The sequence below is a fragment of the Panthera tigris genome, chromosome B1, assembly GCF_018350195.1.
Source record: "Panthera tigris isolate Pti1 chromosome B1, P.tigris_Pti1_mat1.1, whole genome shotgun sequence".
Lineage (NCBI taxonomy): Eukaryota > Metazoa > Chordata > Mammalia > Carnivora > Felidae > Panthera > Panthera tigris.
The window spans coordinates 191,285,356-191,309,758 of NC_056663.1; the positions used below are offsets into that span (position 1 = coordinate 191,285,356).

Here is a 24,403-nt window from a genome sequence, read left to right on the forward strand (position 1 = left end):
TTCTCGAACAAGTTCCAAGCAGCCCGAGTGTAATGCCTCCCCTAATCTCATCCTGGCAAGGGACTTTACTGTGTTGAGTTGCACTACAAGTTTGGGGTGGACCCTACAGGTATCTCCTCCAATCAAGACAAAGGGCTGATCAAGACAGCAATTTGGGGGTATTTCTGCTCCTGAGTATTCTTAAAGAGTGTAAATTACAGAACTAGCAATACCTTATCCCCTGTTGGCTAGTGACTTGGAGATACCCCAAGCCATGATTGGGGCAGAAAGTTAATTAATCTGCTTATTAAAAAGAAGAAATGTCTCATTTGCATGCATTTACATTCAGGGGCTTGCGTGCATCACCCTTTTTGGTGGTCTCTGCTTTCTCTTCTTAATACCACAGACCTAGCTAGGTCTTAGCTCAATACATTTACATTTTCTGCATCTAGGCTTTGTTTGAGGGGTATACGTCTGGTTATCGTTGGGTCCAGTAGAGTGTGATTGTCATATGGGTCATTTAGTTCTCTGTAGAGATCCTTTCCCCTCCCTTGAGCTGTGCCCGTTTTCCTCCAGCTATCATGTACCTCGGTTGCAAAAAGATTTATGTTCTTGACCAATCTTGGAAAATAAAGACTTTGCCTCCATCAGAGTTGGACATGTTATTTGGGGATGAGCCATTCAATTATCTGCAATTTCCTACTCAACTGAATTTTCCATGGTCATTTTTTGTGGGAGTTTCCCCCTTGTTGCTTTTCCTATCTTATTTGGAGGTCGGCTTTGGGAGATTTTTTGTTTTTTGTTTTTTTCTTCTTCTTGAAAAAAAAAAAAAAAAAAGCCCACTGCTCCAAGGGTGTATCCTAGGCATTCCACATTCGGAATGATTGTTTTACCTGAAAATGTTTCGGTAACCTGAACCCAGGCCCCCCTTAAACCTGCTTGAACTGAAGCCTTGGGAGAAGAGGGAGGGGCTGGGAAGAGGGTTGATTGGGGAGCCTGGGGGTGAGGAGGGGGTGGAAATGCAAAGGCTGTAACAAGCCCTTGGAACAACAGCAAGTAAACCCAAAACTATATGGGGAGATTAGTGCAGAAGGAAATCTTGGCTTGCCAGTGAATCACCAGCTCTAATACAGGGGACCACAGTGCAGTGTTGCTGTATTTTGTGGTAATCACATTTCTGATACATTACAACAGTGTGACTGTCAGGGGTGAGTGGCTCAGGCAGCGGTTAAACCACCTATATGCTAACAAGCTTAGCAATCAGGTTGTGAAGGGTCCTGGCTGGAGGAAAAAAATTAAAACCAAACCTTAGACTTCTGTCAGACTGTGAGGAGAATTATATTTTTGAACTAGTCTACAGTGTGGACAGGAAATGACCTCTCCACAAACTGCTTCTTTAAAAACAAGCAGTGGTGCCTAAAGCCATCCAGCCTCCTCTCTCTCTCTCTCTCTCTCTCTCTCTCTCATTCACTCCCTCCCTCCCTCCCTCCTTCCCTCCCTCCTTTCCTCCCTTCCTCCCTACCAACCTCCCTTCCTCTCTGAAGCTCCTGCTCTCTCCCTCTCCCTCCTCTCCCGTGCTCCCTCCCTCCCTCCTTTCCTCCCTCCCTCCCTCCCTCCCTCCCTCCTCTCGCTCTCTCTCTCCTCTCCTGCTATAGAGGGCTCCAACAGCAGTTCCCAGCCAGTGTGTTCAGCCTGCCTGCCTGCCTGCCTCTGTGTGTGTATGTGTGTGTGTGTGTGTGTGTGTGAGCGTGTGCGTGCGTCTACTTTGTACTGTGAGGAACACAGCCCATGTGCTCTGCATGGACGTTACTGATACTCTGTTTAGCTTGATTTTCGACAAGCAGGCAAGATGTCCAGCACACCACATGACCCCTTCTATTCTTCTCCTTTCGGCCCATTTTATAGGAGACATACACCATACATGGTTCAGCCAGAATACCGAATCTATGAGATGAACAAGAGGCTGCAGGCTCGCACAGAGGTAAGTACTCCAACCTTGGGTGTATGTTTGTGTGTTTTTTTCAAACTGTGCATGGGCTTTTCCTGGGCTGCTGGCTGAATTCTGTGGGAAGTGTCCCACTAGATACTACCACGTACGTGGAAATGAGCGCCAGGATGAATCCACTAGTTTGAACGCCGGGCTTCCAGGCACAGCAACTCTTGGAGCTGGGGACAGTTTCTGCCGGAATCTTGAAATAGACAACCCAGCACTTGATTTGCCTGCCGGGGCTCCAGAAATGCTCTTCTTCCAGAACTCTGGGGTTTGCAGGCTCTGAGTCAGTCCCGTTAGTGTTTCGTGAGATATGATTCCAAGGGATTTTGTGATCATTTGCATCTGGCAAAATGCATTTTTAACAAATCCCAGAGGAAGTCTGCTTTGACCTGCATTTGCTTTTCAAAGTCATCAAAATCGAGGTGGAGGGGGGAGAAGGGTAAGCCCACACACTTTTCTGAACTAGCCCTGGAGGGACACATTGTTTGTGTATTTCCGTGTTAAATTCAGAAACCAGTTGCTTGGGGCAAGGGGGTTCTCGACTTCTCTTATCGTTGCTGGGAGTGTCTCCTAAGGAGCTCTACCTTCCCCGGGAGCCGGCTCAGCCTTCAAGTCAGCTTGAGTTTTGCATATTTGTAATCTTGTGCCTGAGAGGGGGGAGTGAGCCTCTGCCTCCTCGGCCAGCAACTCTGGGAGCCGAGAGAACAGGACTTTCAGAACTTTGTAAATGCAAAACTCCAGACTGCCTCCTGCAATTTAAATATTTAATGCCAGCTGACTTTTTCTCTGGGCTAGCCTGGCCGGGTCTTGCTGCTGGGCTGCTGGGCTGTCCAATTTGCCTGTAAGTTGGAGCTTTGTGTTGAAGTGTTTTGACAAGGAGTTTGTGATGGGTGCACCAAAGTGACTTTGGGAAGTAGAAATCGCTGGGAATTCCGTCTTCTCTGCCGGAGTACAAAATACCCAGAGGGCTGATGGCACAGAGCTTTAAGGAAATAGCCTTGGTGGAATTTTAGATTGAACACTAAGTCTCAGCTCTGGAAGGGGACTCTGTTAATGTTGTATGATAAAATAAAGCACACTTGCTTTAAATTGTCAACAGAGCCATGGAGAATTCATGACGTTTAATGCATTTAATACAGCTAACAAGATGTGACCTGCTTTCTGATTGGCTAACTCCTGGACAAGGACTGATGTTTTTTAAAAAACTGGGTTGTCTTTAGTACTGCTGTTTTCTTTATATGTTAATACATCATAGAAGTTAAATATAATTGATGATACTGTTTCTCTCCCCAGAAGCCAGTAGCTTTTACACAAGTGTAAACTCTGTTTTGCTTAGGGTGGCGACCTGTTGGCAGGAAATGATATTCGTGTGTGTGTGTGTGTGTGTGTGTGTGTGTGTGACAGTTGGTATCTTTCATTCAGGTTTTTGCAACTATTTGTTGGACTCTTAAATTCTTGCATGAGCTATTGGTTGTCATAGCCTGCTTATCAGAATTAGGGGGATAGAAAATGTCTTGTAGTTCAGGCACACATTAATTGCTATACAAATTTGAGGTTAAAAAAGGTCTTAAAAATATACTTGGTTGAAAACAAGAGAACAGGGGCCATGAAGGCTCAATTCTTGAACAGCTACAGGATTTAAAAAAAATAACCTGTGTCCAGCTCGCGTTTTGGAAAGTTTTTGAGAAGTTGTGGAATGAGGTTTTTCTCCCATCCTCCTTGGTCAGAAGAACAGGCAGATTTCTCTGATGTCTATGTTCCCCTGTGCTCCTAAATTATCACTTGGCCAGGTCACAGCTAGATTACTGGGGCACTTCTGTGTCCTAACCCTCACAAAAATCTACAGTTGCAGAAAAGTCCCACATTTGTTTCGCATTTGAGAGAACACCTTCGAAAAGTCCCCCATTTGTGGTATGTTTCTTAAAAATGTCACATTATCTTTTGTGAGAGTGAACTCAGGAACTCCTACCTTTTGGATTATGGGGTATTACTTTTAAAGATTTTCCCCTGAGTAGAAAAAAAACAGCTTCATAGCTCAAGAAACTGGAGAGAAAAGCTTGCTCTGACAAATCTTAAAGATTTTTTTAAAAACCTCTCTGACTGTGACAAAAAAGCACTGCGAACTGTTTTCTGGTATGTTCTAGAGCCAACCCCGAACATGTCCCCACTAATTAGATCTTTTTTACAATTATCCAAATAATTGCCCTGACACTTCTTTTCTCTTTGCCAAGCCGTAAATGATGTCATGAACCCAAGGCCATAAATTTGTTTTTATTTCATATGTAAAAAGGAGAGAATAAAATAATTTCTACTGAGCCATTTAAATATTAACATTAAGTACTACATTTTGATCATAGTTTGTAATTGGAAAAGAAAATATTTCGAAAAAAAAAACTTTTCGTGAGAAAGTTACATTGTGCCTTTACCAACAATGATTATTGATGATAAAGTTGTTCTGAGCCCTGTAGCCGGTTGACATAAAATACAATAATACCCAGCAAGAGTTACCAGGTTATTCACACACAAAATCAAATAGATTATTGAGTGACTTTTGGAACTTAACCAATGCATTCAATCATTTTGGACAAAAGAGACTCAGTTCTTTCTCCTGTCTTCTGGTTCCTGCTCCTATATTACATGGTACTATTTCACTGACTCCTCATTACACACACACACACACACACACACACACACACACACACAATCTGGGTAATACTCTCAAGTCCCTATTCCTTTTTAAACATAGATTCGGGTAGAAAGAAATTGTAGCAGATCAATGTTGAATGAATAAATTGTAATCGAGTTTGTAGAAATTTCCTAGTAACCTCCTTTTTATGGAAAGGAAAGAAAGTGGTAAGGAAGCAAGGGGTTTACCTATTCTCCCCCAGTAGCTGACCCCCAACCCCTTCCCTGGGGCATTCTCTCAAGTGATTGGTGCATTTCTTCCAATTAAATCAAATCGAAGTCCATCAGAAGCAGAGTAGTTACAGTTTTGAGAGCACTGGATTGGGAGTTCTCCTGTTCCTAACTTGTTTCTGTCACTTACTAACTATTTGGCATCGATATCACGGTTCCTCATCTGAAAATTACCTTGCAATACCCCTCTAACTTAAAAATTCAGATTCTGCAAAAGCCCTGGGTTTGGTTTTCTTCTGTATGAGAGAGTGCTGCAAGCCAGCACGAGGAGCACAGACATTATTTCTTGGTTCAGGGTATTCAGTTCAAAGTCACAAATGGCCCTGAAATAATGGGGTGATGGTGGAGAAAACACGGAAAGCAGAGACCCTGCCAGCCTTGTTTAAAGTAGCACTTGGAGCCTGAAGTTCCTGGGACATAGTAGTTACTCAGTAAACGTCTGTTAACTTGCCAGTGGATGCATCACTACATGGAAGAGGAGAGAAAGTTTGAGAACTAGGTCCTTGGAATTAATTCTGATGCCTTTGGGGGCCTGGTGCTCCCTGAAGCTGCTTTGGGCATCAGCTTCCCCCACCCTAAAAGTGCTCTCTCTTCCCCACACTCTCCACATTTATTTCACCACGACGTAATTTAGATCCATAATCTTTGTGGCAAAAGCGAGCAAGTCTCTAAGAGATTATAGGACCTTTTTAAAGGAATATGAGTGTATTACAAAGCAAACAAAAACAACAAGAATATGTTTTAAATGCTATTGGCTGTTCTGGGAAATAAAGTTTATTTGCAACATCAGAATCTCGGTGGAATCTCGTAAAGAAATGCGTGGGTGTCCTCCCTACCCCCGCCCCCCCCACTTTTTAAACGAAGTTAAGAGAAACTCTTTGAGATTTGCGTCACAGTTGGTCACTAGTAATTCCCAGGCAGTAGGAAGGGGGTGACATTTTCCGTTGTGTAGGCTACCATGATTTACCCGTGTCTTCCAAAATTCATGGATGGTCTTGCTGTCCCAAATGTATCCGGGAGGGACACAAGTGCCCGATTATACAGTTAGTTTAGCATCGCACACAGAGTGCGATCAGGTAGGCTATAAAGACATGGTGTACAGATATCAGAATTTGTTCTCCGAAAAGCTTCAGTAATCACAAAAACAGCATTTTCCCCCCACTTCCTGAGCTCCGTGAAATGAAAATATAGGTAAAATATGAAACCCATGATAGTGACCTTCATTTCTCGAGAAAAGATTTCACTGGTGTTGGATTCCTCTAGAATTTCAGAAAGTTTATCAAGTTATAAAAATCTCCTTATCGTTGGTAACTTTTCTGTACTTTGTCCTCATTCAAACTACCAAACTCGTCTGCATTGCAATAAAGCTGTTTTTAAGTATATATATATATATATATTTTTTTTTTCCTGTTGGCAATGCGCTCCTTTTAATAAAATACCACAAACTCCAGGAAAGTGTGGGTTCCATTATGTATTTGTTCTGTTTCGAGGGTTTTTCTCCCCCTTTTCTTTTATCAACATTACACATCCCACTCCAAAAGAGAAAACCGTGATTACAATTGGAAGCCACACACACAAGGTTTTTATTAGAATTACAGTTTTTGGTTTTACAGGATTTAATATGAACGTGAAAAATGTTTGAAGACCTTGAAATTTAAATCTGCTGCTTGTACCCCTCCTGGTCCTTCTCTCAAACTCCCTGGGGGGGGGGGGTGGGAGGGGACTGAAGGGGGGGGCTCTCATTCTTCTCTTTCAGTTACATTTTTATATACTTCAGTCACAGGGTTTCCCGTTGTAACATCATGTTTATTCATGGGGTAGCTGGATATCCCTGATCAGACGGAGTCTAGTTAAAATGAGATTAGGTATTTTGGATAGGTAGAAAAAAATGAGAAATACTTTGTGATAACTTGGATTTTTTTTTCCCTAGAAATTTAGAAAGAAACATGTTGTCGTTGCTCCGCATCATATGAATGATTTTCGGTGTTAAACACAGAACTTTCCAAGTTTTTCCGAAGGGGGTTGGTGAGGAGTGGGGGGAGGGGGCATTGGTAGCGGTAAGGAAAGCGGTTTTGAAAATGTTAAATGAAACCAAAGTGCAGTTTTAAAAAGGAGAACTTCCAAACTCTCTTATTTTTCAGAATCTCTGCATGGCCTCAGAAAACAAACTGCAGGACTCATACCGATTTTATTTTCCTGACGTCTTTTTATTTTCCCCCCATGCTCTTGCGATGGGAACTGTTTTTAATTAAAAATTGCTGCAAACTAACTATTAGTAGGGAGGCCAAGAAGAAGAAGAAAAAAAATCTCTCAACTCCCATTCAACACAGATTCTTATCAGTCTAAAATCAATGCACATTTAAATCTCTCCCTTTTTGGTGTGTAAATGATAATATAGGATTTAAAACAGTATGCGTTTTTTATGCGTTCAGCTTTTTGTTTGGGTTTCAGAAAGAAATTAATTTAAATTGTATGGAGAACAGGGCTATAAATCTCCTTTTATTACATTTGTCCACATTAACTCATTTTTCACGAGAAACACAGAACACCTCCTTTCTGAACAAGCCAACAACACATAAAACAAACAACCCTGAATATCCAACTTTATCCATAGTCAAGAACAAGATTCATCAACTTATTTGGATTTGGTTGGTGGGTCTCAAAAATATAATTGATCTGGGAAAACAATCTCTTTTTTAAAGTGTCAGAAAACAGAGCTTTAAAAAATGTTCAACTGATGTGGAGACTACATATACCTTTGTCATTATCTGACAAAGATATTGTTTGCTTCCCTTTCTTTTTTTCTTTCTTTCTTCTCTCTCTCTTTTTCTTTCTTTCTTTCTTTCTTTCTTTCTTTCTTTCTTTCTCTCTCCCCTTCCTTCCTTCCTTTCTCTTTTTCTTTCTTTCCTTCTTTCTTTCTCTTTCTTTCTTTCTTTCTTTCTTTCTTTCTTTCTTTTTCTCTCCCCTTCCTTCCTTCCTTTCTCTTTTTCTTTCTTCTTTCTTCTTTCTTTCTTTCTTTCTTTCTTTCTTTCTTTCTTTCTTTCTTTCCTTCTTTCTCTTTTTTCTTTCTTTCCCTTCCTTCCTTCCATCAGTTTGAGCCTAGATTTTTTTTAAAAACTCACATTGTAGGAGCATGCATCTGCACATAGGCAACTATCAATACTTAAAACAGAATTCGGTTATCTCTTCGAGAATTGCCGTATTTTAGACAATGACAATATCTGGGAATACAGAGGTGATTAAAATATTTTTCTGTCCTCTGGAAGCTTACAATTTGGTAATGAAGGAAGACATACAAACCAAGTCTTACAATGAAGTGCCATGATAGGTTCATAGTGTATTATGGGTGTGTCCATGTACTGAAAGGTACAGACCCTTCTGAAAGGTCGTCAGGATGATAATAGTTAACATCATTGGGGTGCTCGCTATGTGTCGAACATGGGGCTAAGTGCTTTCTGTGGGTCAGTGCCTGTAATCCTTATACTTGCCTCATGAGGTAGGTACTACTAACTGCATTTTTACTGAGGAAACAAAGGGTTAAGTAAACTGTCGAAGGTCACACAGATGGTAGTTTAGTTTTAGAGATTGTGCTGTTAACTTCGCTGCTGTAACACCTCTCTTGCGATAAGAAATACTAGCCAGGACTTTGGTTTCACCTGTAGAAATTTATTAGGCACTGCCTGGAAAGTGGACCTCGTCTACGTAACTTGACTTGACCACTTGTCTCTCAAATTCTTGACTGATTTCAAAAGGGATGATGTGAAATCCCAAAGGATGATGCCAGAGGTGGAAAATATACCCTGTTTGTTGACAAAAAGAACCAAAATGATACTCCCTATGGAAGAATGAGTGTCCTCGGTATTCATTGAAGTGGTCTTCTCTGAAGTCACTGAAAGTGTTGTGGACTGTGATGCATAGTCACCTCAAAGTTTAATTCTTTTACTTAAAAATAGTTAGGTTTCCATCCTGTGCTGGACTCTTCTCAGGCAGGCTCTGTGGAAGACGGTGTTTTAATTGTCTTAAACAATTCAAATATAAGGAGATTAAATCACAGTCAGAGTTTGTCATGGTGTTAGCTTCCTTTGCATCAATTAGGAATCTTAGAGGTGCCTGGGTGGCTCAGTCAGTTAAGCATCTGACTTTGACTTAGATCATGATCTCCCGGTTCCTGGGTTCGAGCCCTGTGTTGGGCTCTGGGCTGACAGCTCAGAGCCCGGAACCTGCTTTGGATTCTGTGTCTCCCTCTCTCTCTACCCCATCCCCTGCTCACAGTCTGTCTCCCTGTTTCTCTCTCTCTCTCTCAAAAATAAAAAAAAAAAAATGAAAAAAATTAAAAATAAAAGGAATTTTAGAGAAAATAAGGTGTCCAGGGGCTTCCTACCCACCCAGTTGGATCCTGATCCTCTTGTACGAGGCAGTCTCCACACCCTGTGTCTCTGCGTTTCTTTGTGGGAGGTGATGTTCCTTCCTTACCCTTGCACCCCTACTTCGGCTCTCAGTGAGGCCACCGTCTTTACAGTAAACGCCTGCCACTTGTCGGACATAAGATGGGTTTTCTCATTTATCCACCCCAAGCCTGACATGCATGCATTCTCGTTCTCCTTTAACAGATAAAAGTGAAACCCAGAGACGGGGAGGCAGAGTCCATACCCCGGCATCCCTGGGGACGCCATCTTCTAACTCCTGCCTTCAGTGTTCTCTCCCAAGGCAGGTGGGAAGGGCTCCCCACCCCTTTTGGAGGCCCTGACTTGCCCTCACTTTACCACCACTTTTGACTAACCTAATTTGAAGTGTTAGCCTTCCAAATGAAAACAGAGGCTCAGGGTTAGAGATTTGACAGACCCCTCTGAAGAGGTGGGGAGTACTCTGTCCTGGTGACATCCCAACCCCATCCACTCTTTTCAGGGTTTGGAGGGCCACCCAACTGTGCTCCCTGCTGCCTCTCTCCATCTTAAAATCTGTTCCCCGCAAGCAGCCGCAGGGATATTTTTGAAGCGTGAATCCGATCACATCACTCTCTGGCTTTCCCTCACACCTAGCGTCAGCTCCCAACTCCTTGCTCTAGCTGTGAGAATACAATTGATCCCGAGGTCTCGTCTCCTCTCCTTCTACATGTTCAGTGGACTCCAGCCACAGGGACCATCTTTGGATCCATTAACTCTTCGAGCTCATTCACGGCTCAACATCTTTGCCCTCGGTGGTGGGATAGCTCTGTTCCTCCATAATAATCCATAGAAGTATTAGCAGGCCTAATTTGAATTAGAATTTGGCCTGATGTTGACTTTATTTGCAGGTGATCAATTAAATATCTCAAAGAAAGCAATGACCACGAAGGGTGAGCGTCCAGCACTTAGTAGGTCCTCTACTGACCAGCTTAAATGTGCCCTTCACAGAAAAGCTCCCCTTGGATCACCTCAATTAAAATTCCCTCCCTTAACCCCACTCACTTTCTATCACATGGCCTGATCATTTTCTTCACAAAAATGACAGCAAGCTGATATTTTCTTGCTTCTAGTTTATTTCTTAAGCGTTTGTTTTTCTCCCCCAGAATATGAGCTGTGTGAGGGCAGGGGCCTCATTTGTCTTGTTCAGAGGTGTCAATCACAGCCCCCCCTCCCCGCTGCACCTCCCCATGCCCCGTAACGCATAGTTGATATGCAAAATATATCAGTTGAATAAAGGAAATTAAGTTGTGCCAACACTACCCAGATTCACACTGGAGTTTACCTCGAGTCTTACCAACAGTTACAGCTGGAAAAGAATCTGTAAGCCTAATAGCCCGGTGAATTTCACTGATAGAATGCTCAGCCAGACCTGCAGAAAAAAGAAGGCTGAAGAGGGAATTTCTTCTGTGAAGAAAGCATTGACCTGAAAATCTTGCCTTCTGGGTGGTGTGAGTCTGTGGGGAGTCTCCTGACTTCTGATTAAAAATCTTTATCCTTATCCTAGTGTTTTTCCTCATCTGATATATCTACCACTTATCTCTCTTTGGATCTGCCGAGGGGGCCACAGCCATGAGTTATGATATGAATCGTGACCACACCTTACATTTCCCAGAGCACTTTGCATTTTGGGAAAGGGCTTTCAGGGCCATTAATTAGCTTGTTTGAAGTGATTTGCCCAACAGAAAATAAGAGAAGTTATATTAGTATATGATGTTGTGGTTTATGATAACTGTGTTTGCTAACTGTCGTGCGTTTGTGTGCGTGTGTGTGTGTGCATGAGAGACAGACAGATAGACACACAGAGAGAGAGATCCTTGCCCCAATCAGATTGTGTTTGTGTACGTGTGCACCTTCCAGCTGGGAAACATGTGCACCGGTGTCTGCTCCTTTGGAGCAACAAGAGGGACATGCGTGGAGTGTAAAGATCTGAACTCAAGTACGACTGATAACAAGTCAGATCTGGATCCAAACCCGGGCTTTGCGTCTTGCCTGCTGTGTGATCTGAGGGAAAGTTTCTTAACTTTTCTGAGGGTTTGTTTTCTTAGCCTGAGTGTTAGGTTGGGAGGGGAATGGCTAAGGCACGTACAATGCCTGGAACAGTAATCCGCCCCCGGCCCCGTGTGCAGTTTCGCTTTCCTTGGTTTCAATTATCTGCCATCAACGGAGGTCCAGGAGCCGGTGATCCTCCTGATATGTTGTCAGGAGGTCAGTAGTAGGCTAACACCATATCGCAATGCCTGCGTCTGTCACCTCCCTTCGCCTCATCACATAGCCGTTTTGTCATCTGGCATCATCACTGGAAGAAGAGTGACTACGGTATGCTACGGTTTTTCGAGATAGAGAGAGCACATTCACATAACTTTTATTCCAGCATATTATTATCACTGTCTTATTGTCTTGTTAATTATTATTAATCTCTTTCTGGACCTCATTTAGGAATTACACTTTATCATAGTTCTGTATGACAGGGGAAAACGTGGTAAATATGGGGTTTGGTACTATCCACAATTTCAGGCATCCATCAGGGGGCTTGGAATGCATCTCCCACATGGAAGGGAGGATTTCTATGTGTAGTAAGTGCTCAATAAATGTGAACCAAGATAATGATCATAAGCTGTTGCCCTTATTCTCTATCCTATCAGCAAATCAAGTAGTGTAAGTAATGAAACACTGCTTGATTTCCTGAAAGTATCTTTAAAAATATTTTTTTCGCATGGTTTGTACTAGCATATTTCCGTTTAATGAGCAAAATTTGCTATGATGTTATAAGACTTGTGGATTTGGTATTCTCACAATATATGCTAACGTGACGAGGGTTTTTCAGTGCCATACAGTAGTGCTCACATGATAATCATATACCTTCTGGTGGCCACGATCGCCCCCAAAATCCGGGTTGTAATGATCTCTGAGACATACCCGTAGTCTCGGATTAAGGACTGACCGAAGTGTGGGACTCATGTCCTCCATTCTGTTGGGAAGAAGCTATGTTCAGGATTTGCTCCGGCTAAGAACTCAGTGGAGAGAACAGAATGTTGAGAGGGTCCCTTGTTCCAGAGAGCCTTTGCAGGGCCACCTAAATGGAGAGCACACACCTGCTGGCCTTGACTGGCCATCTCCTTCAAAGAGGCGCCCTTCTCAACACACAGCTTCGCACAGACTTCTCCAAGGGAGCTGTGTCAGCAAGGGCTGGAAGCCGGAAGCGCCACCTCCGTGTCTGGACTGATAACAGCCCTGCCAATTGATCATCCGCTGTGACACCTTGTGGCTTGCTCCCTAACACAGTGAAAACGCCACGAGTGGAAGTGGCGATGTGCTGAATGGCACCATGCGGCATCCTTCTGGCCTCAGGGCTCAGGTTGATGGGGAGGAAAGCTGCCTCCTTCTGCTTTCCTTAGAGATGCACCTGGGCGTTCCAATGTGCTGGTACGTCCCACTAATATCAGGGTAGAGTTTCCTTGATTTTTCCTTACTGAGTTCTTTAAACTACGCATAGCTTCCTACATTACATCTCCTTGACCAACTCACCTGCGATTTTTATTTAGATCTCCACATTAATATTTTTTATAAATCTTTCTAGTCAAGTATCTTGCATAGCTCAAACATTAAGTTATTTGCATATATATGTGTGTATATATATATATATATATATTTTGAGAGGGTAGCGTTTGTTAAATTTTGCTTTCCGATAGGGTCATTTCTTAGGACTCATGAGGATTTTATCTTGAGACTGAAAATTGTGTAGACAGGCAAAAGCTAAACTAATAAACAAGGCTGACCCTTTGGCAATGCACACACACACACACACACATGTCTTCTTCTGCCTTATAATTTCAGCCATGATTACCCTGCAGCTGACTAAAATTTCTTGCCTAAAACTGAAATGAAGCAGTTGGTGAATATCTCCTGCCTTTGAAAGGTTCTTATGGAGAACATTTGGTGGAGACGACCACTCTCAAAATAGCTGAATCCTAGAATTTCAGAGCTGGAATAGACATGAAAGATCATCCAGCCCTATAGCTCCTGACTTTGGAAGTGCAGAAACGACACATAGGCGGGGCTTACCTGGGCTCCCAAGTGCTGTAAAATGGTCTCAGGTTTTCTAAATCTTAACACGTGTTACTTGAGAATAACCAGGAACTGGCCACATTAAACACCATCTTACCAACTACTACCAATCTTACAAAAATTTCCTTTTTGTTTTTTTTTAAAGTTTATTTATTTATTTTGAAAGAGTATCCCAAGCACGCTCCACGCTGTCAGCACAGAGCTGGATGTGGGGCGCCAACTCAGGAACCGGGAGGTCATAACCTGAGCCAAAATCAAGGGTCCGACGCTTAACCCACTGAGCCACCCAGGCGCCCCCTACAAAAACTTGTATGTTTGAAATCCCTTTCACCTTTTCCGGTTTTCTGATTGCGCTAAAATAGTATCAGTCTTTAACATCATGCTGCTGATGTTGAAAAACACATCACTAGTCTACATTGCTGCAGACTTTATGCGGCGCCTGGGTGGCTCAGTTGGTTAAGCGTCCGACTTTGGCTCAGGTCATGATCTGATGGTTTTTGAGTTCGAGCCCCACATCAGGCTCTGTACTGACAACTCAGAGCCTGGAACCTGCTTTGGATTCTGTCTCACTCTCTCTCTGCCCCTCCCCCGCTCACACTGTATTTCTCTCTGTCTCTCAAAAATAAATAAATGTTAAAAGAATTTAGAATTGGGGCGCCTGGGTGGCTCAGTTGGTTGAGCTTCCGACTTCGGCTCAGGTCATGATCTCATGGTCTGTGTGTTCGAGCCCCATGTCGGGCTCTGTGCTGACAGCTCGGAGCCTGGAGCCTGCCTGCTTCAGATTCTGTGTCTCCCTCTCTCTCTCTGACCCTCCCCTGTTCATGCTCTGTCTGTCTCTCTGTCTCAAAAATAAATAAACATTAAAAAAATTAAAAAAAAATAAAAGAATTTAGAATTTATGATTGTTTTCTCTGCCAATTTATTTAAAATTAAATTGTATATGTTTTAAAACATATATTTAATTTTTCTAATTTTAAAAACATGGTGCATTATTAACATAAAGTATTTATAAATACAACAATGTGCAAAGAGGCATATACACATTTTCTCTAAAATACAAGCAAAAATGGCTGTTAACATATTAGTATGTAAATGGAATCCACACAAGCATGTGTATCAACCTTTTCATGCTTAGGAGCGTAGTGGGTGCCCTTTTGAATCCAGCTTTCTAAACTAACATTAGGAGTGTTTCACCACGCTCTTAAACCTTTTTCAAATATACTGTGAATTCCCTGAATTCTTTACACTTATGCTTATGTTTTGAAACATAAGATAGCATCTAAATATTAAAAAAATTGTCTGGCTCCTTTGCGCCATGATTTGAACTCAAAGAAGTAGAATTTTTAACAATCTGTCTTGTCCCCCAGTTCTGAGATAGGATACTGGTACTAAGGACTTAGCTGTGGTAACTATTATGGTTACCATTAGCATGTAATACTAGTCAGAAATCTTCACTGAGGGCTCTCTGTCTCCTTTTAAGAATGATTTTCCCTCCTGCTTGAAGGCAGATCCTTCCCACCCCCACCCCCACCCCCGACTGTTTTTCTTTCTCTTGTATTTTTTCTGAGTCAAGAGGCAGCAGGCATGCAACCTTGTGTAAGGTTTATAAATCAAAAGATTTTGCACAATTTATACTGGGAAGAAGGAGCTTGAATTAATGTTAAGAGTTAGTGTTGATCTAGAACCAGTAGGCTGGGCTATAGCAAGTTAATTTATGACACCGTTTGAAGGACATATATTCGATTCAAGGAGAAAAGTGATATCTCAAAAAGTGGGCTGTGTCATGAGTTGTATGCAATGTTATCTTATTTTCTTCACTGGATCGAAGAGATCCTTGGGGTCAGGTACTATCTTATTCATGTTTGTATCTTTCATGACAATTTACATTCTCTGTGGCCAATAGTGGTCTTTTTTTAAAGGCACATTTCACAGAGACAGCCATTTTGTAACTAGATTCTGAGTTATCACTGTTTTAATACGGGTAATATACATTTTATAGATAAGCTTCATACACATATGCTTCTATTACAATGTCGTGGTGTGCAATACCCTCCCCAACACGGCACTGGCATTAAATGATTAACTTCTGGAGTCATGCAGACTTATTTTTCTTACTATTTGTAGGAACTTGAGTGAGTTAATTTACCTTTCTGCGTCTCAGTGGCCCTCCCGGGTAATGTAGGAATGATGACAGAAACTATGTCTTTGGGTTTTTATGAGGATTGAGTGAGATCATTCTTACAAAGTGGTTAGCATGGCGTTTCTCCTCTGTATGTATTAACTATCATTACTATGGCTTATTTGTTTAGTGGATATTGGACACTTACCCTATGTGATATTTACTGGCCTAGAGATGAAGAGGGAAGGAGTTTAGCGAGGGCACAGTAAGGATCTGTAGGAAGGAGGGTCTTGTGGGATGAGGGGGGATTTGCCAATCTGAAAAGAATAGCGGGAAGAAGGTTTTGGCAGAAGGAACAGCACATGCAAAGAAATTGAGCTTTGAAAGGCGATATCCTGTTTGAGGAAGGGTGAGGATTTGGGCATGGCTGGGGCTCGGGGTCTGGGGAGTCAGGTCAATATGTATGTATTCGTGTCGGGTGGGGTTGGTGAGGGTGGTAGGAGATAAGCATGGAAAGGAAGTGGGATTCTGATGGTGAAGGCCTTGGTGTGCTGAGCCAGGACGTGTGGTCTTCATCGTTGAGAGACTATTTATTTCCTGGACTTCACACGGTAAGTACAAGCAGGACCCTGATGTGATTGTTTAGTTTCTCTGTGCCTTGGTTTTCTCTTTGGGAAAATGATACCACAATAGTACTCACCTCACAGGATTGTTTTGGAGAATTTAATGAGATAAGGCCTATAGGTCCCTAGACTAGCACCTGATAAATGGTAGAGATTAAACCAACATTAGCTTCTACCGTATTGGACAAAGGGAACTGATAAAGGTAGTTTTTTGCCTGTGTGCGTGTGTGTGTGTGTGTGTGTAACACTTTGATCTGCTTTTGGGCAAGATCCCTCTGGTCACTTTGTGGAGGGGGGACTAGCGGTCTGTCTTGGAACATACTTGTCTGCTGAGAGAAGGGAATCTGTGAATGGGGAGATGCACAAAGGAAAAATTACACACAGTTACTGGCTGATGGAGATATTTTTAGCCCAGTGTGTCTGAAGCAAAGGATGGATTTTCATGGCATTTTTTTCTAAAGATGCAAAATTACCGTGAGCCAGGGTTATGTAACTTGCCCAGGGCCACTTTATTTGTGTACCAGTGAGGCCCATGATGTGGTTCATGGAACTTTCAGCAGTCATTTTAGAAGATGGGTCCCCATGTCTCCAGCCCTGACTTTTCCCTCTGCCTTTGACAGATTTGGGAAACCAGAAGTGATGCACTATGCCTTCTGGGAAAACCTCCTTACGTGGTAGCCAGCCTGGCCAGAGGACCCCATAGCGATGTGGCAGTTAGTCAAGTGAAAAGGCAGAGTGGGGAGAGACAAGACGGAGAGATTTGAAATCCTACCCCGTCCAGGACGGGGAACATAAGTCTCAGAAACCCAGTTTCCAAGGTGGCAGGCTAGAAATAATCCATCAACATCAGGCACATCTGGAACACTCAGTGGGACCATGGAGGTAAATTGCCAAGACAGGGGTGGCGTTGGGTAGCGACTCTTCCCTTCCCTCCATGGCATTTGATGCGATGTCACGGAGACTGTAGACTGTTCTCGTTTTAGGGGTGGGTTTCCTGAACTCTTCTCATAGCTACTTTCCTCCCCAAACTTGAACCTATGGCTTTGGATAAATCTTTCCCTTTCCTGAGGCTGATTTTTCTTCCGACAGCTCTGGCGTAGACGAGATGTGAATGGCAAGTTTCTTTTGTCGGCCCCAGAGTCTCTGACTCCCATTAGGTGGACTATTTGCTTCTGTTTTTAATCTACCACATTAAAAATAAAATCGAGGTAAATAATGTGTTATTGACTCTGTGTCAAGCCTCCTGTTCTTTCTCTCCCACCCTCATTGCTGAGGGGAACTTGCTGAGTCACAACGCCTTGCCTTTCCTCACCAACCGGCTAGAGCTGGAGAACCACACTTCGTCTCCAAGCGCTGTGAGCGCCATTGTCTTAACTGTGCATGAAAGAAGGTCCAGGGATTGTTTTTTTCCGGTCATGATAAAAGAACCACAAAATGCAAATGCAGGATGTACTAAAATTACAGAGATCAGTGGGTGCCCTGCACTGTCAGTTTTGTTTTTTTTTTTAAGAAAGGTTAAAATTCATCTGAACCAAGACTAGAAAATAAGCTTAAGGTGTTAGGTTATTCTGCAAAGACTGTTAATGCCTGTTGGCTAAGTGCATTAAACTGCTTTGAAATGATCACTTGTGTGTACTATTTTAAAAACCGCTTGCTGGGTGGTGATTTAAACCTGTTTTTTTCTGGACTCAAAACTTCACATTTGTCTGTTGAAAAAAAACCCTGTATTTGAGACAAATAAACATTAAAATATAGTTTATTATATTTCCAGGCATTTGTCTGCAAGGAAAATATGTCAAGACATTTACAGTTAGAAACCTCTACCTTAATTCAGTCCATTGTATTTCCAAGGAGCTTAACCATATATATAGTGTTACCAGGTCTCCGGAGACCTCCTTGAAGGGATACCAGATACTCTTGGTATAACAGGAGAGTGGGGGGTGGGGAGAGAAACAGTGGGGAACGGTTTCCAGTCCTCATTCTATATTTCCTGTGATTTTTTTTTAAGTGGAGGCAGGGGAAAAGGAGAAAAGAGAGAATGCTGTTACTTTTATGGTGGCTTTGATTTCAAAACCATTAAAGACGCAGCATTTACTGTGGCACCCTGTAGTGTCTATGATGGGATTGCATTGGCTTATTCATCCCTCAATAAGTGATTGGGTTTTTTTTTTTTAATTACGTGCTCAATGATGGAGGACAACAAGCAAACCCTGCCCTCAGGAAGCTCATAGCCTAGTGGGGAAGGCAGCCAGTTGAACATCTACTTACAGTGTAGGGGTGTATGGTGACTCCTGATGAGCAAGACCAGACTGTTGAGAACAGTGAGAATAGAAGTCGTCCCAGCAGAAACCGCAGTATTGTAACACACACATACGTGCACACATACACATGCACACGAGCATGCATAAAACATGCATGCATACATGTGTGCACATGCACTCATACACGTGCATGTTCACACTCTAAGTTGGTTATAATATGTAGTAAATTGTGACCCAAATATTCATAGTTTTAATCTAGGGCACTCTTACTAACTTTTTGACAATGCTGTGTATTTGGTGATCTTTAGAGGAATTGAGCTGCTTAAGCATCCAAACCCAGGGAGATAAAGCCATGCCGCATTAAAGTGATGGCTGCAGATTGAAGGGATGCTGCAACATTAAAGTGATGGCGACAGATCGAAGGGATGGCTGCAGCATTAAAGTGATGGCTGCAGCATTAAAGTGATGGCTGCAACCAGGCCTTTTAACCTATTAGAATCTAAACCTCCGATGAGAGAGAAAGAAAAAAGGCAACCTCTCTAAGTCTGCTTAAAGGCCAAGATATAGCAAAAATAATCCTTTTGTTTTTCCTTGGTCATGAGAAAATGTCTGCGTGTAGGGTAGCAAACCTCATCCTTACCAGGGTGTTGAATGTAGAAATTTTCATGAAACTTTTAGGGTGTTACTTAGCGAATCTTAAAAAAAAAATTCCCCCTCCTCCCACCATCTAGCTAGACAATACTGAGAAAAATTTAGGAAGAAACAAATCATGCAAAGTCTTGAATGGTTAGGTATCCATAAAATTGAAGGCAGAGGCTTAATGAGAATTTTGAGAATCTTGCAAAATTCAGCAGCAGGAACAATGAAAATCAAGTGCACATGTATTGAGTGTTTGCTTCATGCCAGTCTCATAGTTAAGTGCTTTACATCATTGTCTCAAGCCGCACAGCAATAGTATTGGTAGGATTATTAGGTAATCCTAATATTAGTAATAGGTAGTATTATTACTTCCATTTTTCAGATGAAAACACTGAGGCTGCGAGAGGTTTAGTGCTTTGTGCAGGGTTTCATAGTGAGCAGGAATCACACGGTGGCTTGAACCCGGGTGCACCCAAGTCCACGGCTGATCTTCCCTTCTCAACCCTACTGACTCTCAAGACAGTGCCCCACTTCACAGATGAAGAAACTGAGGCCCAGAGCACAGGGCCAAGTGCAGAAGAAATGCTGTAGACCTTTCTTGACTAAATAAGAAATATGAGCGAAACAACAAGCTCAGAATTTTAAACCCAAGGTAGCTGTAAGCTCCACACAGCACTATGTCTATCGTTCCAGGCACAGCAGCCCATAGGACATGTTTATGTGAATTAGTAAAAGGTGTTCCTCCAGGTGAGCCTGCGGTCCTTTGATACAAATGGAAAGCTTTCTGGTTTTCCTGTCAGGCAGACACCGGCCCCAAACTACCTTGCAAAGTGTTTTGGATTTCAGCCCCCTCTTCCCATTCTCTCGGCCAGTTGTCTCTTTGCAGAGTGGAAACTGCCCAACGGTACGAGAAGTCCTGTTTTTATCTAACTTAATCATCCAGGCTCTAATACAGGACCTGGAATCTGACTGATCTCCACTAAATATTGATTGAACACTTAAAGAAGTGCTAAATTGTCTTCTGGCATTATAATATAATAACTACAGTAGAGCGTTTGTGCTATGTGTCACGGAGAAGGTTGGAATTGAATCGGTCCTGTAAGAAAATTATAACATTTGGATTTGTTGAAGAAGTCCTTCCAGCTGGAAGGAACAAAGGCCTGAGGTGCCACCAAGCCGACAGGTATGGGGTGGGAAGAGGATGTAGTTGCCTGACTTCTGCTCGGGGAAGTGTCTGCAGGTGTGAAGGAGATAGCATGTCTGAAAGAGAAACCATTTTCATCCATCCCATGCTTGGGTGCCATGGTCCACAGAATGCAGTGTGAACGGGGCTTCACAGACTTGTTAAATTTGCTTCTTGTTTCTGAGCGGCACACCCCTCCTTCTCTGCCCACTTAGTATTATTCAGAGGTCTACAGAGAAATAGAACTATTAGGATATCTCTCATCCTCTCTCTCTCTCTCTTTCTCTCTCTCTGTCTCTGTATCTCTATCTATCTAGAAAGACATTTATTATTAGAAGGTATTGGCTCATGTGATTATGGAGGCTGAGAAGTCCCATGATCTGTCATCTACAAGCTGCAGATTCTGGAAAGCTGGTGATGTGGTTTGAAGACCCGAGAGTCAGAGGGCGAGTGGTCTAGATTCCAGTTTGGAGCCTGAGAACCGGGAGGACCAAGGGTGGGAGAAGATCAGTATTTCAGCTCAATGAGTCAGGAAGTTTATTCAACCATGTTCTGCCTTTTTGTTCTATTCAGGCTCTCACCCAATTGGATGATACCCGCTCACACTGGGGAGGGCCTCTGCTTTCCTCAGGTTTCTAATCGAAACGCCAGTCTCTTCTGGAAACACCTTCCAGACACACCTAGCAATAATGTTTAACCAGATAATCTGGCATTCCGTGGCCTGGTCAAGTTAACCCATGGAATTAACCATCACGCTTTTTCCTGCTAAATGTCCGTCTTCTCAGCTATAAGAGAGAGTGGTAATGAAGGTCCTTGAAAGCTTGGCCGAGGAGTTTGGATTTCACTTTGTAACGATAGGAACCATAACGTATCCTTGAGCAGATCCATTAAAATCTTATTCATTTCCTCATTCAGTATGGTATTTATGTTGAGTAGGGGCCAGGATGTTTAGCATACGGTGGTGCATAAAAATAGACACAGGCCCTTCTTGTAGGAAACTTACAACCAAGTCAGGGAGGTAAAGAGCAAGTAAACGATCACAGACATTGATATACAGTCATAATGTATAAAATGTGTACTATGTGGTGATAAAGGTCACAGGGGACAGGTCTGGAATTTGGACACTGATTGACATACTTTGGAACCCAGGATCTGTCATACACTGACACCAAACTTCCCAGACCAGAAAGAACATTAGAAATAATTCAAGCAATAAGGTTTCATTCAGTATAAACAGTTATCATTGCATGGTTGGTGGACTATGTTACGTTTATGCCATTTCATTTGTTCTTAAAAACTCAACATTACATTTGGATTTGCATATTTAAATGTGAAAGACAAGGAAAGACTGAGGAACTGTCCTTCACTGGAGGAGACTGAGAGAACAAGATAACTCAATCCTGTGTAGGAATCTGGTTTGGATCCTGAGCAGGTAAAGGACATTAGTGGGAAAACTGGCAGAATTTGAATAAAAATGTGTGGTTCAGTCAATAATATTGTACCAATGCTAATTTCCTCGTGGCAGCAATTGTGCTACAGATATACAAGATACCGACATTAGGCGAAGGTAGGCGAAGGTTCTAGAAGAACCCTACGATTTTTGCAGTCTTTTTGGAAGTCTAAAATAATTTTTAATAAAAAAGCAGTGCATTAAAAGTAGCATGTCTTATGTCCTCTAGTGTTCTATTGTATATGTATCTCAACTTCTTTTTTATATTCAGTCGTTCTATTAAATCACATTAACATTTAAAAAAAAAATAAAATGTGTACTATATAACACAGTGTGATAAATGCATCAGAGAAATCAAGCTTGTTTCTGGAAAGCATGATATAAAGAAACCTGGTCAGTGCTGGTGGGAGCAGTAGTAAGGAAAGCCTTCTTTGAGGAAGTGAAGTTTCAACTAAGATTGAAAGAACAGGGGTGCCTGGGTGGCTCAGTCGGTTCAGCGTCTGACTGTTGGTTTGGGCTCGGGTCTTGATCCCGGTCAGTCGTGAGATTGAGTGGGGCTTGGTGCCGGGGCTCTGCGCTGATAGTTTGTGGAGCCTGCTTGGGATTCTCTCTCTCCCTCTCTGTCTGCCCCTCCTCTGCTCACGTGTGTGTTCTCTCTCTCTCAAAAATAAATAAACAAAAAAAATTAAAAAAAGAACAAATGAGATTCAATTAGAAAAATGGGATTTGTGGGGGGTGTCTGGGTGGCTCAGTTGGTTGAGCGTCTGACTCTTGATTTGGGCTCAGATCAAGATCTCAGGGTCGTGGAATTGAGCTTTGTGTTGGGCTCGCACTGAAGGAAGAGCCTGCTTAAGTTTCTCTCTCTCTATCTCTCTGTCCCTCCTCTGCTTGTGTGCACTCTTGCACTGTCTCTCTCTGAAATAAAAAATAATGGGATTTGGGACACCAGGAAGGCATTTTAAACGAGGAACAGCAAGCGTTAAGGTCCTGTGGTAGTCGGGGGGCAGGTTGTCTGGAGTGCAGAGTACAGGGAGGAGATCGTAGAAGCATCATGAAGCTAAAGATACATGTTGGGACAGATCATGCTTGACTGTGGTTAGACATGTTAAGGGTTTTGGCTTTTTTCAAAAAAAAAATCATGCTGGGGCACCTGGGTGGCTCAGTCAGTTAAGCATCTGACTCTTGGTTTTGGCTCAGGTCATGATCTCACGGTTCGTGAGTTCGAGTCCTTCATTGGACTCTGTCTGCATTGGTGGCCTGCACAGAGCCTGCTTGGGATTCTCGGATTCTCTCTCTCTCTCTCTCTCAAAATAAAAAAACAGACCTTAAAAATAAATAAATAAATAAATAAATAAAATTTAGAAAGTCATGCTAAGAGCAGTGGGAGGTGTCCTCCTTTGAATGGGAGTTTGAAAGAGGGCACCGCTTTGGAATGGCATTTTGGAAACATTGCTCAGGCTGCTGAGGGGAGAACGATTTGGGAGCATTTAACAGCAGATGCAAGAAGATAGGCTAGAGAAAGCTATTATACTTTGCCAAGAAAAAGATGACCGTGCACTGGGCCACCAGGAGAGGGGACAGATGAGCACGGATGGGACAGTGCTTGGTGCACTGGGTTGACTATGGATGGTTTTGAGCAGAAGAGGTCTCTAGGCTGGGATAAGAGCAGGGAGTCTTTTTAGGTTTCATCTCTATCCGTTCTTGTCAACAGCATGTACCTGTGTCTTCAAGCTGGAAATCGGTGTATGGTTTACTGTTTTCCACTCTGCCTGCTTCGCAGAACCCACTTGAAATGGCTGTAGCAGCATCCCCTGTGTCCATCACTTCTGCCAAACCCCTTCATAGCCTTATCCGCCTCCCCTGAGCTGTGCATTTCCCAAGCTCCTCCCCCAACTTGCTTTCGATTACCTTCTACTTTCACGATATCTTTATTACTTACCAGTTTTTAAACATTCTTTGCCTTTTTTCTTTCTTTTTTTTTTTAAAGCAAAGATTGATTGAGTTCATTCTCTTCCCCATTTTTGAGTCTCATTATTTCCCTGTTTCTTCTTGGTGATTAGTGGTCCTGTTTTCTTTCAAGTGCCTCTTATCTTTGAAAAGCTCTTGTGATTCTCTTAAACCCATTTGCCATTTTGTTGGCCTGTCTTCCTTTCCGCTATAAGCCTTAAGTATGGCATTATAGTTTTCTTTCACCCCCTCTTTCCTTCTTCAGGTACAACTATAGACACTTCACCGCTCTAAGATTGCTAAGCAGTGTCTGACACAATATAGAAGCTCAATAAATATTGGTTAAATTTGTTCCTTTCATTGCATGCACAGGCTTTGATGGAACCACTTAAAATGCTTCTTGTACATGCTCTCTTTTATATTCAAATATGTATGTGCGTGGCTCCCTGAATCCTGGCTTTCCCTGGGGAGGCTCGCAAAATCATTCCTTTCTTTGTGACTGTAACAGGGAGGTAGCATTTCACCCCTGCCTGTGGGAATGCCTCAAAAGTGCTGGGTGAACGTCATAACTGTATGTCAGTTCGATCAACTTTTATCAATGCATTTATGGTCCCCGTTCATTGCTAGATGACTTTTGATATTTTTGCATAATAATTATGGGTCTTAGTTTCTGTGGCTGGTAAGTGACAATAATCAAGGAATTAGAACAATGTAGGGACATTTAGAGAGGAGGCATTTATTCCACGGGTGGAAATTGTGCTAGCTTTCAAAAACGCAAGGATG

The 24,403-nt window shown here is 42.5% G+C and overlaps 1 protein-coding gene across 12 annotated transcripts in view; it reads left to right on the plus strand.

The window, feature by feature from the left end:
• LDB2 (LIM domain binding 2) overlaps nucleotides 1-24,403 on the plus strand; it is a 402,888-nt gene that overhangs the window by 19,508 nt on the left and 358,977 nt on the right. For 6 of the 12 annotated variants that reach the window (XM_042984885.1, XM_042984884.1, XM_042984886.1 and 3 more), the window contains exon 4: nucleotides 1,885-1,960. In XM_042984885.1, the coding sequence (XP_042840819.1) occupies nucleotides 1,885-1,960 (76 nt within the window). Of the gene's footprint in view, nucleotides 1-1,598; nucleotides 1,961-24,403 lie in introns of those variants that run through there. The other 6 variants (XM_042984881.1, XM_042984882.1, XM_042984883.1 and 3 more) reach the window with 1 other exon arrangement.